Source organism: Rhinatrema bivittatum, chromosome 2 (genome assembly GCF_901001135.1).
Source record: "Rhinatrema bivittatum chromosome 2, aRhiBiv1.1, whole genome shotgun sequence".
In the NCBI taxonomy this organism is placed as follows: Eukaryota; Metazoa; Chordata; class Amphibia; order Gymnophiona; family Rhinatrematidae; genus Rhinatrema; species Rhinatrema bivittatum.
This window is the reverse complement of record NC_042616.1, coordinates 100,415,483-100,432,096: the sequence shown is the minus strand read 5'-3', so window position 1 is coordinate 100,432,096 and position 16,614 is coordinate 100,415,483. Positions and strand designations below refer to the sequence as shown.

General features: G+C 45.6%; 1 protein-coding gene across 3 annotated transcripts in view; it reads right to left on the bottom strand.

Moving 5' to 3' along the window:
• The window catches only part of DNAJB6 (DnaJ heat shock protein family (Hsp40) member B6), a 320,695-nt gene that overhangs the window by 235,762 nt on the left and 68,319 nt on the right, over positions 1-16,614 (bottom strand). For all 3 annotated transcript variants that reach the window (XM_029588504.1, XM_029588503.1, XM_029588505.1), the window contains exon 3: positions 7,688-7,797. In XM_029588504.1, the coding sequence (XP_029444364.1) occupies positions 7,688-7,797 (110 nt within the window). The remainder of the gene's footprint in view (positions 1-7,687; positions 7,798-16,614) is intronic.

Here is a 16,614-nt window from a genome sequence, read left to right as displayed (position 1 = left end):
AGGCCCAGGTCGAGAATACCTGGGATTGAAGACACTGATTAAACTAGAGACCTTTCCGCTAGCACCACATCTGGCAATGATCACAGTATTGCTTCATACCGCCCAATCTCTTAAATTTTGATGTCAAACTCCTGGCTATCTCCAGCAGGATGGACTTACGAGAGATGTAGTATAAGTTTTTGGTATGATTTTATTTTTCTCAGAAACTGGCACATAAGTTTCATTTGATTGTTACAGTCCTGTGTATTAAGTGTAACCAAGCTGAAGGCACCTTGGGTCATTGCTTCTGCTCTTCTATCATAGCCTTCTGGGGAAATGTAGTGCACTACATATATAGTGTGATGAAAACTAAACTACCCCTTTGCCCAAAGATGTTGAGTCTCTGACTGGAGTAGTGGTGGGTAAAGCTTATGTGAAAATGTGGATTCGTAAAGTGCTTTTGTTGGGGAAAAAAGCTATTTTGCAAAACTGGGTGAAGACGGATTCTCCCACTCTTGTCCAATAGCGAAATTTAATACACAACTTGTCTCTGAGAAGTATATTGAACAGGTGGACACTACAAGGAAGGCCAAAACCTCTATTCAGATCTGGGGGCTTTATCTTCAGTCGCTCCTTCTCAAGATGCGGAGTTCGCTTTTGAATTACTTTTCTGAGACTACTTCTTTGGAACCCACTTGAGGGCTTTATATGTAGCCTTCCGGTGGGGGGTGGGGGGGTGTTACTGATCAGAGCAATCCAGTGCTCCTGCATTGTTCCATTATTGGTTACTTTTTGAACACCAATAAAACATTTAAACATAAAACAAATTCAAGAAAAGCAAGTTTGCTTACCGTAAACGGTGTTTCCATAGATAGCAGGATGAATTAGCCATGCTGTTTAGGGAAGCGCCGCGATCCCGGGTAGGCGGAGTTTCTCTTAGCTGATCAGAGTTTTGAACTCTGTGCGTCTGCGCGGTCCCCTCACCTCTTCAGTTTCTTGTAGCCAAGCGAGAGGTAAGCTCAGAAGGAATGTCCGATTCTTTGTGATTGTCTAGGGAGGTGGGTGGGTCAGCATGGCTAATTCATCCTATCTACGGAAACACCGTTTACGGTAAGCAAACTTGCTTTTTCCCGTCGATAGCAGGGATGAATTAGCCATGCTGTTTGGGAGTCCCAAGCTCCCTGGTTGTGTCCTTGTATATTTATTGTTCTTAGGGTAGTACATCAACCTTTGAAGTGGTAGACAGTCTCATGTTCTTTTTAGTGATAAGACTGCTGTGCCTAGTGCTGCAGAGGTCGTCTGTTGTTGGAGACAATAGTGCGATGTGAAGGTATGAATGGACAACCATGTTGCCGCTTTGCAGATCTCAATTAATGGCACTTTAAGTGTGCAACTGAAGCTGCGGTGGCGCGAATTTGGTGCGCCTGAGGTTTAGTGGGTAGTTTGATGGAGCGTTTGTTGTAGCAAAAAAGTATGCATTGTGATAACCAACTGGCTATAGTCCTTTTTGAGACTAGTTGACCAGGATTCATTTGGGTTAAAGGAGAGGAATAGTTGAGAAGGTCTCGAAGTTGATTGAGTCCTGTTTTTATAGTAGGCCAGCGCTCTCTTACAGTCCAACGTGTGTAAAAGTTTTTCATGTTAGTTATGATGTGGTTTTGGCATAAAAATAGGTAGAGTTATGGTTTGGTTAAGATGAAAAAATGTTACGATCTTAATTAGAAAAGAAGGGTGAGGACGAAGGGTCACCTTGTTATGGTAGAATTCAAGATAAGGAGAGTAGTGAACCAAGGCTTGTAGCTCTCTGACCCTCCTTGCAGAAGTAATGGCAATGAGAAAAACCATTTTCCATGTCATATATTTAATGTGGCTAGAGTCTAATGGTTTGAAAGGTGGAAGCATTAGTTGTTCTAGGATACATTTAAGTCCCATGGAATGGGAGGCTTAGTCACCAGTGGACGAAGTCGGAGCATTCCCTTCATGAATCGAGATATCAACGGGTGGGTTAGACATTGGAAGGTTATTAAAAGGTTCATGAAAGGTTGCTATAGCACTGATATGAACTCGTACCGAAGTGGTTGCTAATCCTGCTTCGTAGAGTGTGTGCAGATACTGCAATAATTGAGTGCCTGTAGATGAAAAAGGGTCTTTGGAGCACACCAGTCTAAGTAACGTTGCCACTTCCCTTTGTAGTTACGTCTAGTTGAAGGTTTCCATGACGCAATAAGAATATCCTCTAATTGAGAGGATAAGCCTAAAGGAGTTCATATTTGCCTCTCAACCTCCACGCCGTGAGATGAAGTGATTGATTCATGGGGTGAAGTAGTGAGCCCCCTTCCTGTGTCAGAAGATGTGGAAGGTTTTGTAGCGGTATCGGTGGTTGAATGGAGAATTTCAAGAGATACGTGTACTAGGGCTGTCTCGGCCATGCCGGGGCTATTAAAATCATGTCCAACACGTCCTGGATGCATTTCTGAATCGTTCGAGAAATGAGTGGAATGGGTGGATATGCATACATCAAGCTTGGTGTCCATGGAATGAGAAAGGCATCTGGAGCCATCCTTTCATTGCTGGGGTAAATTGAGCAAAAGGTTTGGACTTGAATGTTTGCTTCCATGGCAAAGAGGTCTATTCTGGGAAACCCCCACTCTTTGAAGATGGTTTGTGCCACCTCTGGGTTCAAGGTCCATTCGTGCGGATGAAAAATCCAACTGAGACTGTCTGCTGTGACATTGTCCAGACCTGGAAGATACATTGCTTGAATTGATGCTTGGGCCTTGACTGCCCAATGTAGAATTCGTGTTGCTTCTTGGCAGAAAGTCCATGAACCGGACCCTCCTTCCATGTTTATGTAAAACATGGCTACCTGGTTGTCTGTATATACCATGAGGCTTGATCCCCGTATCTGATCGGAGAAGGTTTGCAGTGCATTCCAGATGGCTCTTAGCTCCAGGAGATTGATCTGATATGTGGATTCCTGAGGGGTCCACAGACCTTGAGTTTTCAGGTCGTTCAGATGTGCTCCCCAACCCTTGTTGGAGGCATCTGTGGTCAGAGTTATTTGATGAGGTGGTAAACTGAATGGAGCTCCCGAGGAAAGGTTCTTGGACAGGAGCCACCATCGAATGTCCTCTTTCATTGCGTTTGTAATTTGAATCTTGGTGGTAAGTGGTTGTATGTATTGAGACCACCGAGTTTTTAAACCCCATTGTAATAGGCGCATGTGTAGTCTGGTGTGGGGAACCACAGATTGCTGTTGCTATGTGACCTAGGAGTTGAAGAACCTGGCGAGCTGTTGCCCGTCCTCTGTGAAGTAGGCTGTGTGCCAGTGATTGTACGTTTTGCATCCTGTCTTGGGGAAGGTACGTTCTCTTCCACTGTATTTATGCGAGCGCCTATAAACTGAAGTATTTGAGTCGGTTGTAGGTGAGACTTCTCGAAATTGATTATAAATCCCAACTTCTGAAGACATTCGAACGTGCGTATCGTGTGTTCTTGCAGTGTAGACTGGTCCAATGCTACTATTAACCAGTCGTCCAGATAAGGAATATTTGGATCGAAAGTTTCCTTAGGTGAGCCACCACCACTGCTAAACATTTGGTGAATATCCTTGGGGCTGAAGATAGGCCAAATGGGAGAACCTTGTACTGGTAATGTGTATTCTGAACTTGGAAACATAGGTAACGCCAAGAAGACGGGTGAATTGGTATATGGGAATATGCGTCCTTCAGGTCGATGGAACATAGCCAATCATTGTGTTGAATCAGTGGTAGGATATTTTTGAGAGAAGTCATTTTGAATTTCTCTCTGTATATGTTTGTTGAGTAGTCGTAGTTCTAGAATGGGTCGTAGACTTCTTTGGAATGAGGAAATATTGGGAATAAAATCCCTGGTGTTGCTGATGAAGGGAAATAATTTGGATAGATTGTTGAATCTGCAGGTTGCTCAATTCCGCTGTGAGGGATGTGGAATGGTATTGCATCATTCTCTTCGGAGGAATATGAGGAAGAGATGGAGTGGATTGAAAGTTTAGAGAATAACCGTTTCTGATAATATTTAGTATCCACTGATCTGAAGTGATGGAATCCCAATTTTGGAGAAAAAATTGAAGGCATCCACCTATGAAAGCAGGTAGAGGTGGTGGCTTCATCAATTTCAAAAAGAGGAAGCAGGCTTCTGCTGAGGGGTTGGCACTTGTTTTGTTCTTTGCTGCCTGGCGCGACCCCGAGCGCCCTGCTGAGCTGCATTTCTGGGAGGGGCATACTGTTGAGGTCTGTACTGTGTATAAGGCCTGCTGTATGGTCTCAATACAGACTGTAAGGATAGAATCGATGTTGCGACTTCTGAGAATCTGCAGGAGTGGTGAGAGATTGTACCACTGCACTTTGTTCTTTTAAATGTGATACGATATCTCCAAATTTATCGCCAAAGAGATTGTCGCCCATACACGGGATGTCCACCAACTTCTCATGGACATCCGTCCGAATTGCGCTGACTCTGAGCCAAGCCATACGCCTGGCCGCAATAGCTGAAGCAGATGTTCTTGCCGAAGATTCGAAAGATTCATAAATAGAGCGTAATAAATGCCTAAGGTCCTTCTTCCATCTCCAAGCAGGATTGGTGCGGTGTATTGTTTTCGGATATACACAGTGGATGCAGTTTTTGGAGTGTGTCAAAGAGGTACTGCGTAGTATAAAACTGGTTATGCTGTATCCTATTGGTAAGCATAGAGGAATGATAGATCTTTTTCCCAAAATCATCTAGGCATTTATTCTCTCTACCCGGTGGGGTATTTGAATGCAACTTATTCTGTTTTGCCTTGGACAAGGCTGATTCGACCACTATTGATTGGTGTGGTAGTTGGGCTGATTCATAAATTGCTGAATTACGCATCTTATATTTGATGTCAATCTTTCTAGAAGTAGCCGGTGATGAGAAAGGAGTCTTCCAAATTTTAAAGAGTAGATTTTCTAATACTGAATGAGGTGGGAGAGCAGTAGGCTCGGGAGGAGATTCGAATATCTTTAAGATACCGAGCATTTCAGCCCTGGGGTCAGGTATTCTTCTTGTTTCCACCTGAAGAAGACTGCCCACTTTCTCAACAAATTTCAAATAGGTCAAGTCCTCGGGAGGAGAATATGGTTCAGGTAACCCTTCCTGAGGGTCAGATGGCATACCCGTTGAAGTAGTAACGGAATAAACTGATTCCGGAGAACCTGGGCTGACAGGTTGAGTTGGAGTATGTTCTTTTTCTGGTTCTGGAGGGTCTAATCCTGTATGCGGTGCAGGAGAATCTTCTGGAGAACGTTGTGAAGGTAATTCCTTTGTTTTTTGTAATTCCTTTGTTTTTTCCAATTCTTGGAAAAAAGAGGAGAGAATATCAGAAATTTTCGTCATAGTTGATGCAGCCAAAGTACCTTGTGGAGGAATATGAATCTTTTGCTTTGGGGGTCTTGTTGGAATAGCCGCAAGCAAGATATCCTCCGGTACTTGTCCCTTGTGTTGACCTTGAGGAGGTATAACTGGCGAAGGGCGAATGTGTTTCGTTAATGGTACTTGTAAAGGAAGGAGAATGTCTTTTTTTCTAGAAAACGATGAGAGACTGGCCAAAGAACTACCACTAGGAGAATGGCCTGATGATAGGGAGTCTGATGTTGAGACGCCTTGAATGTCTACATCTGGTTACGGATTTTCTTGACGAACTTCTTGATCATATTATTTGTTTTGTGGAAGCCATATGTGATTTATGGCTATGTTTGCCTAATGCACTCCTTTCTGGTGATTGGAGGTGCATTGTTTTAGCACCATGCGCTGTAGGGGCATCCCGGATTATTCTATGTTCCGTGGTGTGTCGTGCAATAGGCTTCACGTTGTATGTGCTCCGTGCATCGTAGATGCTCCGTGTTGCACAGTTGCTCTGTGCGCCATATCAGCTCCGTGCTTCGCGATTGCTCCGTGCGTCGTGTGACGCGACGAGGATGTGTCGTCTCGGCTATGCACCGGTGCGCCGTGCTTCGTTAGTTTTGAAGCGTCGTGTGTTTTCCACGTAGACTGCGCAGGCTCTGATGAAATGGTCCCCGGTGTTTTACGATGCATATTCTCTGCCGAATCCCTGGCTTCAGAATGAGGCCTTGAGGGTGTGTGAGACCCTAGCCTGTAGTATTTTTCAGGCCTCTCGAGTCCCGCTGGTCCCAGCGAGGACGCCTGCTTCAGATGGGCCTTACCCGACTTCACCGGTCCCGGCGAAGAATGGACAGAGGATGGTGGGGCCGAAGTGCTCAAATGGAGCCTCTCCATCTTGGCGGCCCGGTGTCTTTGGGCCCTTGGAGACATCCTGCCGCAGTCCCGGCTCGACTTTTGATCGTGGTCTGGGCCTAAGCAAATGTAGCAATAATTATGTCCATCTGTGATGGACATAATTTTGCCACATTGGCAATATTTGAAACCAGACTGCTTCGGAGCCATCTGGGATGTGAAATCTGAGAGAAAAAAAACCCGAAATACTCGATTAAAAAATCTAGTCAGAGAAAAAAATACCCCGCGTGCGAATGGCTCGCGGAAAAAAAAAACAACTGAAGAGGTGAGGGAACCTCGCCGGAAGACGACCGCACAGACGCACGGAGTTCAAAACTCTGTGATCAGCTAAGAGAAACTCCACCTACCCGGGATCGTGGCGCTTCCCTAAACAGCATGGCTAATTCAGCCCTGCTATCAACGGGAAAAATTCTTTCACTCAATGCATAATGAAGCTCTGGAATTCATTACCAGAGAATGTAGTTAAGGCAGTTAGTGTAGCTGGGTTTAAATAAGATTTTCATAAGTTCCTGGAGAAGTCCATAAACTGTTACTAATCAAGTTGATTTAATGAATAGCCACTGCTTACTTCCAGCTTTAGTAGCATGGAATCTATTTAATGTTTGGGTACTTAACAGGTACTTGAGACATGGACTGGTCACTGTTGGAAACAGGATACTGGGCTTGACGGACCAGTCTCACTCACTATGACAACATATTCTTATGCTCCTTCTGTAATGCTAGCATTACAGTTTCAAAACTCACAAGAATGCTCCGAATCTTATGCATCATGGGATTAGTAGAGTTAGCCTATGAATTTTCAACATGAGCATGGTGCCAGCATTTTTAGAGGAAAAAACAGTGTGCTGAGAAGGAGGTCTTCATGTGCATGCCAGGAACTGCTGAATCCCTGTGTAAAGTATATAATTAACAGCAAAGGAAATTCACAGGAGACAAACTCCAATTGCCACTTTAAAAAAAAAAACAAAAAAAACTTTTCAATTATGTCAGTCTCATCATCTGTAATTATGTAATATTACATCCTTTCTACCTTTCATGCTTTGCACATAAAAAAAAACATGCAGCTAGGTCATCTATATACATTGCTGATATGGTTCAGTTTCTGAAATCTTGAACTATAAAACACGAGAACTTATTTCGTGGTACAGTATGTAAATTATTAAAGAGAAGATAAAGCCCTCACAAATTCATAAATATGCCAGAAAACTAAAGTAGTAGCTTTGGTCCATATTTTAATATTCCTTTGTATTTTACTGATCTTATTAAACCTGGTCACCTAATATCTGTATGTACAAAAAAAAGGTTTACAGTTTTCCTGTCCTTATAATATTTGCCTTTATAAAACAGCTAGTGAGCTGACAGGCTACAAAAGAATTGTCTTAAGGCCACTTACAATCTGATAAAACTTCATATGCTTCAGCTACTTCTTTGAATCTCCTCTCTGCTTCCTCTTTATTGTCAGGATTTTTATCAGGATGCCATTTTAATGCCAATTTACGGTACCTGCAATAAAAAATAATCAGTCATAAGACACTGTAGCAAAAAAAAAACATGAACAGTTTTTTGGCTTTGAAATTTTAATTTTAAATATTTGTTGTCTGCTTATAATAGAAACCCATGTCGAATTACAACACAGCATTGAAAACAATTATACATTATTATTATAGTAGAAGTTTAGATGAGAGGTCAACTGACAAGGCTGTGAGAGCTAAAGACCCAATATTGGAACATCAGTGTTTCCTGGTTTTGACTGATAAGTTGGGAAAATCCCCAACTTGACTGGTTCCCTGATGAACTCCTCCCATAAGTGTGAAACCAAATCTGTCTCAGCCAATAGAGAGGCCCACAAGGATCATGGTCCCTGCTCTCTGAGATTTATCACATTTTTTGCCGCTAGAGAGGATCTGAAAGGTTAGCACAGAGAAAAACCATATCCCCAATCTATGGAAAGACATCTAAAGCTAGTTTGCCTTGAACTACTCTTGGGCCTGGAGTAGATATTCAGGAACTTTCCGTTAAGAGAAGACACAAACAGATCCACACCACATTCTCCACTCATGGAATATTCAATTTGCTACCCCCCTGTCCAAGGACCATTGTGTAGTTCCAGGATCTGACTCAAGTTGTCTGCCAGGTATGTGGTTCCAAAGTCCATGACCTTTGAAATGGTCCAGGTCCGCATTTAGATATCTTCTGGCACAAGGGATAAGAATCTGTTCCTCTCTGCTTATTCACAAAGAAAACAGCTATTTGGATGTCTGTCTGAAAACAATTTTGTTAGCCAACTGAATTCTGAAAGCCTTTGGAGCTTACAGTATTACCCTTAGTTATAAGAAACGTATGTGCTGGAGAATTTTCTAAGCAGATGAAAAACTCCATGTTTAGAATCCCTTTACATAAGCTCCCCATAACAATTTATGCTGAGGGAATGTGGCAGGAGATTTCTCTGGCCAGATGTGACTGGCTCCTGAGCAATCCAGAGTCCTAGAGGCTGTCTTGTAGATTTCAAGAAGCCTGGGCTCACTGAGATCCTAATCCCATTGGATTTCTCCTATGGAGTCATACCAAGGGAGAGACGTGTACTATCCATGCTATCAGGATCAACAACCTCAACATGTCTTATATGCTGGTGCCTACTGTTATTTCTCCAACTGCAAAAAGTGAATGGTCCTTTTCTGGAAAACAGGCTTTTGCCCAAATTATATCTAGCAGCACTCCTATAAATTTTAATTGAATGAATGGTTTAAATAGGTATTGGGATAGTATATGACTAACTGAAGCATTTCCAAACAAACAGCTGGTTTTGCTCACTGATTGTAGAGATAGCATCTCCTTGGAGAAGAGTTCTTGACCAACCAAACATCTAGGTAAGGAAATACATACAACTCCCAATTTATGTAGATGCACAGCAATCACTGCAAGACATTTTGTGAATTCACATGGTGCCAAGTCAAACAGCAGTATGTGACATTGGAGGTTGGGTTTCCCTGCTACAAATAAGAAAATTATTCCTTACCTGCTAATTTTCGTTCCTGTAGTACCATGGATCATTCCAGACGGTGGGTTATGTCCCCCGTCCAGCAGATGGAGTCAGAACAAAAAATTCCCAGGGGAGGTCCCTTATAGCCACGCCTCCCCTGGCTCAATCCTCAGTAACAGACTATCAAAGCCAATAGAGAAGAGATAATACTAACAGAGGGATCAAGTGAACCAAACAAAAAGCCAACTGGCTAATAATTGGAAACTAGTTTGTAACTAAAAAACCGAACTCTGTAAAAACTTGCAAACAGTATTGTGATGAAAAAACAGTCTGAAGTACCAGAAGTACAGAAAAAGACTGAAACTAGAGACAGGTAAGCAGGGATGACCCCAATAACACGAAACCCCCAAAATAAGGGAGGGTGTCTGGAATGATCCATGGTACTACAGGAACGAAAATTAGCAGGTAAGGAATAATTTTCTTTTCCCTGTACGTACCAGGATCATTCCAGACGGTGGGATGTACCAAAGCTTTCCCATCATGGGTGGGCCGCGGACAGCCCTGCCCGAAGAACCCTGTCTCCCAGTTGTCCGAGAGAGGAAGCTCGGACGTCCAGACAATAATGTCTGGTAAAAGTGTGAATTGACTTCCAAGTGGTCGCTCTACAGATTTCCTGAATTGGTACAGAAGAACTCTCAGCCCAGGAGGTCGCTTGGCCTCGTAGAGAGTGAGCCTTAATCACCAACGGCGGAGACTTACCTACTCCAAGATATGCCGCTATGATCGCTCCCTTTAACCAGCGAGCAATGGACTGCTTCGAAGCCATACATCCCTTCCGAGGTCCCGACCAAAGAACAAATAAATGATCTGAGAGCCGGAACTCATTGGTTATCTCCAGATAGTGCAATAGGACTCGCTTTACATCCAACTTGCGAAGATCAGCCGATTCTGAGGAAGAAAAGGAAGGAAGGTCTACCGACTGATTGAGATGGAAACTGGAGACCACCTTAGGCAAGAAGGAAGGAACAGTACGCAAGGAAACCCCATCAGGCGAAAAACGAAGATATGGCTCTCGGCAGGAGAGAGCCTGCAACTCCGAAATTCGTCGTGCAGAGCTAATTGCCACCAGGAAAACTGTCTTAAGAGTGACATCCTTAAGGGTAGCCGAACGCAAAGGTTCAAAGGGAGAGGAGCAGAGAGCTCGAAGCACCAGGTTCAAGTTCCACGAAGGACAAGGTGATCGGATTGGAGGCTTCAAGTGCTTGACCCCTCTGAGGAAGCGCAGAATATCCGGATGAGAAGACAGAAGACTGCCGTCTGTCCCCTGAAGAAAAGCCCCCAAAGCCGCCACCTGAACCCGGAGAGAATTATAGGCTAGCCCGAGATCCAATCCCGCCTGCAAGAAGGAAAGAATCTGTACCACTGAAGCCTGTAGAGCCTGAATGTGCTTGGAGACACACCATTCTTCGAAGACTTTCCATACCCGGGCATAGGTAACCGACATGGAAGTCTTTCGTGCCCGTAACATAGTGGAAATAACTGGTTCAGGATAACCGCAACGTCTTAACTTGCGCCTCTCAAAAGCCAGGCCGCAAGACAGAAGCGATCTGCCTCTGGAAAAAATATTGGACCCTGGCGTAGTAACCGCGGGAGGTGCCCCAGTCGAAGAGGATTCTCCATCGCCAACTGGAGGAGATCTGCGAACCACGGGCATCGAGGCCATTCCGGTGCCACGAGTATCACTGGACCCTGATGAGCTTCTATTCTTCGGATGACCTTTCCCACCAGAGGCCACGGTGGAAAGACATACAGAAGGGACTGTCGAGGCCAAGGAAGTACCAGTGCATCGACTCCTTCTGCACCGTGCTCCCTTCTTCGGCTGAAGAAGAGAGCTGCCTTTGCATTCCTGGCCGTTGCCATGAGGTCCAGGCGAGGAACTCCCCAGCGTTCGATGATCAGAGCCATCGCTTCCTCCGAGAGTTCCCATTCTCCCGGATCCAGGTGTTGTCGGCTGAGAAAATCCGCCTGTACGTTTTCGACGCCTGCTATATGAGAGGCTGCTAGACGGAGAAGATGACGCTCCGCCCAATCCATTAGTCGGTCGATCTCTAATGACACCAACCGACTCCTTGTGCCTCCCTGACGGTTGATGTACGCCACCGTGGCAGCGTTGTCCAATAGGACTCGAACCGCTCTGAGACGTAGGTGGTGTAGGAAACCCCGTAGGGCAAGACGAGCTGCTCTGGCCTCTAAACGGTTTATGGGCCAAGACGATTGTTCCTTCGACCACTTTCCCTGTATCGCACTGTCCTGACAGACCGCACCCCAGCCCGAGAGACTGGCATCTGTGGTCACTATGATCCAGTCTGGAGAATGCAGGGAAACACCTTGAGCTAGATTCAAGGGGTCCATCCACCACACAAGACTGCGTCTTGCAAAGTCTGGAATTGGAAGGATCACCTGGTATTCCCGGGACACTGGCTTCCAACGGGAAAGCAATGCCCTCTGAAGTGGTCGTAGATGAGCAAACGCCCATGGCACTAGGTCGATGGTGGAGGCCATGGTTCCTAGCACCTGAAGATAGTCCCACGCCCTCGGGAACTCGAGAGTCAAGAACCTGATGATCTGCTCGCGCCCTCTCTTGGGTGAGGAACACCATGGCAGCTCTTGTGTCGAAGTGGGCACCCAGAAAGTTCAAAGTCTGAGAAGGTTGAAGCTTGCTTTTGTAAAATTGACTATCCACCCCAGGGTCTGGAGGAGCTGAATTACCCTGTCGACCGCCTGAATTCCCTGTGACTGTGATTTCGCCCTGATGAGCCAATCGTCCAGGTAAGGGTGTACCAGAATTCCTTCCCTCCTGAGCGCCGCTGCAACTACGATCATTATCTTTGTGAAAACTCGAGGTGCCGTGGCTAGGCCAAAAGGTAAAGCCCGGACCTGAAAGTGCTGATCTAAAATCTTGAAGCGAAGATAACGTTGATGGGAAGGAAGAATCGGAATATGTAGGTATGCCTCCGTCAGATCCAAGGAGGCCAAGAATTCTCCCGGATGTACAGTCGCCAAGACCGAACGCAGCGTCTCCATGCGAAATAGAGGGACGCGGAGGGAGTTGTTGACTGTTTTGAGATCCAAGATTGGACGAAACGTACCTTCCTTCTTGGGCACTATGAAATAAATGGAATAGTGACCCCGTCCCAGTTCGGAGACCGGCACCGGCACAATAGCCCCCAAGGCAAGTAGACGATTTAAGGTCTGTCGAACTGCCTGGCGCTTGAGAAGAGACCCGCAAGGTGAGAACAGGAATCTGTTTGGTGGAGCGCGTACAAAATCTAACACGTAGCCATGTCTTAGAATACTTAGAACCCATTGGTCTGAGGTTATTTGGACCCACGCCTTGTAGAAGAGCGCAAGTCGACCCCCCAGCCGGGGAATCGACTCGTGGGTCCGCCTGGCATCATTGAGACGATTTAGCCAAGGTGCCCGCACCTTGACCATCCTTACCGGGTCGACGGCCTCGAAAGGACTGATTCCAAGTGTGTGAACGAGATGAAGGGGGTCGAGGTGGTTGTTGTCTGGCGGGACGCCCTCTGCGTTGATTACGATATCGGCCTTTGTTAGTATTAAAAGTCCTGTACGAGCGTGGCCGATCCTCTGGTAACTTGTGAACTGTATTCTCATTAAGGGATTTAATAATCTGATCCAGGTCCTCACCAAACAGGTACTTGCCCTTAAAGGGAAGAGACCCAAGACGTGTCTTGGATGAAGCATCCGCGGACCAATTCCTTAACCAAAGGAGGCGGCGTGCCGACACCGCTGCAACCGTGGCTCTAGCTTGAACCCTGATAAGGTCATAGAGAGCATCAGCCCCATAAGCTACCACTGCCTCCAATCTTTCAGCCTGTTGAGCCTCAGAATCTGGAAGAGCCTGTGAAGTAAGCAGCTGTTGCACCCATCGGAGTCCTGCCCGCTGTGCTAACGAACTACATATAGCTGCTCGCATACCCAGAGCTGAAACCTCGAAAACTCTCTTCAGGAAGACTTCCAATTTCCTATCCTGAATATCTTTCAATGCTGTTCCGCCAGTGACAGGAATGGTGGTGTGTTTAGTCACAGCAGAAACAGCCGAATCCACAGCAGGGACCTTAAGAAGTTCCAAAAAATCCGCTGGCAAAGGATATAATTTGTCCATAGCTCTACCAACCCTAAGGTTAGCCTCAGGAGTGTCCCATTCCCTGGAAATTAGCTGTAGGATAGAATGATGCGTAGGAAAAGCCTTTGCTAGTGGACGAAGACCTGCTAAAAGAGGATCCCCCTTTTTAATATTAGGATCTGGAGCCACTGGGTCCGGAGGAGGGTCAATATCCATCTCCTGTAGGATGTGTGGTATAAGTTCCTCTAGCTCTCCAGCTTGAAAAATTCTGAGAACCCTGGGATCATCTCCCTCGACATGAGCCACCAGGGAAGGATCATCAGAGAGTGGATCCAGAGAGGGATCTCCACCCCCTACTGGCTGCGGAGCTGCTGGAGTGGGCAGGGAACCCCCAGAAATTCCTGGGCATCCCTTCGGAGGAGAGGTGTCACCTTGGGGAAAGAGACTTCCCAGGGAAGGTATCGTACAAGGCAGCTTAGCTGGAGGAGGACCCCCTCCCCCCAGAAAGCTGTGTCTGCTGCATACAAATGCTTTGTGCATTAGAACTACAAACTCAGGAGAGAAAAAATCATGAGAAGATGTCCCAGGCCGAGACACAGGCTGAACTCCAGCAGCAGAAATAGGCAGGGTAGTAGAAAATTGAGCGTCTGTATACTCCTCAGAGAAACCATCGTTTGTAGCTGAGGACAAAATGGCCGCCGTTGCCGCGGACGACGGAAACGGAGCGTGTCTTTTTCGTTCCCCACGGTCCTGAAGACGCTCGACCTCCCTCGCAGGAGGGCTGTCTTCCCCTTCTGAAGACATACTGACAGAAAAATTTTTTTCGGTCGGAGCAGGTAAAATTGCTTACCGTAGTAAGAAACTGAAACCTGACAGGAGGGAGGAGGGGCAGCACGCGTGCTCGCGAAAAAAATCAGTCACACTGTACAGAGAGACTGAAGGTCCGGCCCGGTTACCCACCCACCGACCCGAGAAAACAGTCGAGGAATGTGACCTCTCGACGGCAGGCGGCCCCGGGGAATATTACATCGCGGGGCCGCGGGTCGGGAAGAAAAAACTTCGGACTGCCGTCCACCTCAAGGATGGGGCGGGTACAAGCGGCTTCGGGCAAAAGGGGAGGGATCGGCACCACTGATGTGCTCCCTCGGACCTAAAAGCCCCGTAGTAGTTCTTTCTTTCCCCTAAACGACGCCCTAAAACAAAAATTAAACACTTACCTCCAACCCTGTGATAAAAAGGGAAGAGGTAGGAAAGAAAGAAAAATAAGACAGAAAACACAGCCTGTCAGCAAGAAAAAAATTGTTCTCTGAGGAACAAAAAGGAATTGCTTTTTCTAAAACTAAATAGTTAAAATAAATTTAGTAGCAAGCAACTTGATCCCTCACAGCAAAATAAAATAAATTAGGAAAGTAGAAAACCCTAAGGCTTGATGCTGGGGACCGCAGTGTCCCCTGCTCAACATCTGCTGGAGTCAGAACTATACTGAGGATTGAGCCAGGGGAGGCGTGGCTATAAGGGACCTCCCCTGGGAATTTTTTGTTCTGACTCCATCTGCTGGACGGGGGACATAACCCACAGTCTGGAATGATCCTGGTACGTACAGGGAACAGATTATTTCCTGTGACCTGGAAACATCTCTATGTAGGTATGAGCGTTCTTCAAATCCAAGGATTACAGACCATCCCCCCTTCTTCCAGGAAGGGAAACAAGGTGCCAAAAAAAAAAAAAAAATCAGCTCAAACTTTTCTTTTACTGAGAATTTGTTCAAAGCCCTTAGGTGTAGGATAGGACAGAGTCCCCCTGTTCTCTTTGGCATCAGAAGCACATGGAATAAAATTCCTGCCCTCTTTCTCCTGGTGGAATGGGTTCAACTGCATTAACCTCTAAGAGGGAAGAGTTCCTTTTGCAGCAGTTTCTGATATTGAGAAGCAAACCATGAGCTTCTCGGAGGGCAATTTGACAAGGTTTCCAATAGATATAATCTGTATCCTTTCTGATTACACAGAGAACAAAGTTTAAAGTTATTCTGGGCCAGCAGTTTCATACAACCTCAGCTTTCCATCAACAGAGAGTCTCTGGCATAGATACTGAGATCTTGGCTATACTCTCCTGAATGTAATCGAAAAATCATCCCAAACCTTGGCTTCTCAGCCCTCTGCTATCAGATCTCTGCTGCCGACTGGAACAAAAAAAGTAGGAAAATGCTTCCTGGAAGGACAGAAATGTTTCCTTTCCACCCCAATCTAATACCTCCTAGATGAGGAAGGTGAATCCAGAGTGGCAGTGAAGAAATTGAGTAGCACAATGGTCTTTATTTTGAGCCATCTCTTCTTTGACCTCATCTCTGAAGAGATTCTCTCCTTTGCAGGCACATCAGTGAATATTTCCTGTACATCTTGTTGAAGGTCTGAAGTCTCCACTATAAATGTCTGCAGGCACCAATATCTACTGCAGAGACTTTCAATGCCATTTCAAGATTGGATAATTAGACCATGTTTTCTCCACAATCTATACTCTTGCCCCCCCCCCCCCTTTCCAATGATTCCAGAGCATTAAGCTTTTCCTGCAGGAAAAGCTCTGACAACCCTTCACCTCTTTCAGTATTTTACACACATACTGGCTCATGACAGAGCTAACTAGCTAGGTAGTTGACTTTCCAGGGAGGAGGGCAGGTATTCTATGGCTAAGTCATCCTGCTATCTACAGAAAAAATTGTTTATGGCAAACAAACTTGCTTTTTCTGTCATTAAGCAGGCTGAATTAGCCATTGCATGTGAGGAGTCCCAAGCTGAGGGTTACAGTGGAGTATTTTCTTAATAAGCAACCCAAACTTGACCATGGAGTATGGTTTAAGTTGCCATTACATTCCTCAACTGCCTGACCAAAACCATGGTCAGCCTTTGAAAAGAAAAAACTGTCCAGACAGTAGTGTGAAGCAAACATGTGCAGAAGACACCAGCAACACAGATCTTCCAGAGAAATCTCTCTCAAATGAGCAATGGAAGAAGCCATAGCTCGCAATTGATAGGTTTTGACTGGATTAGTAAGGTCAAGTCCTGCTGTAATGAAACAGTGTTCAATTCAAGCCAGTTGGACAAAGTTCGTTTGGTCACCAGGTTACCCAGTCTATTAGGATGCTTCAGGTGCATCCGAGCACTGCACACTAACAGTGCCAATGCTGGATTTATAT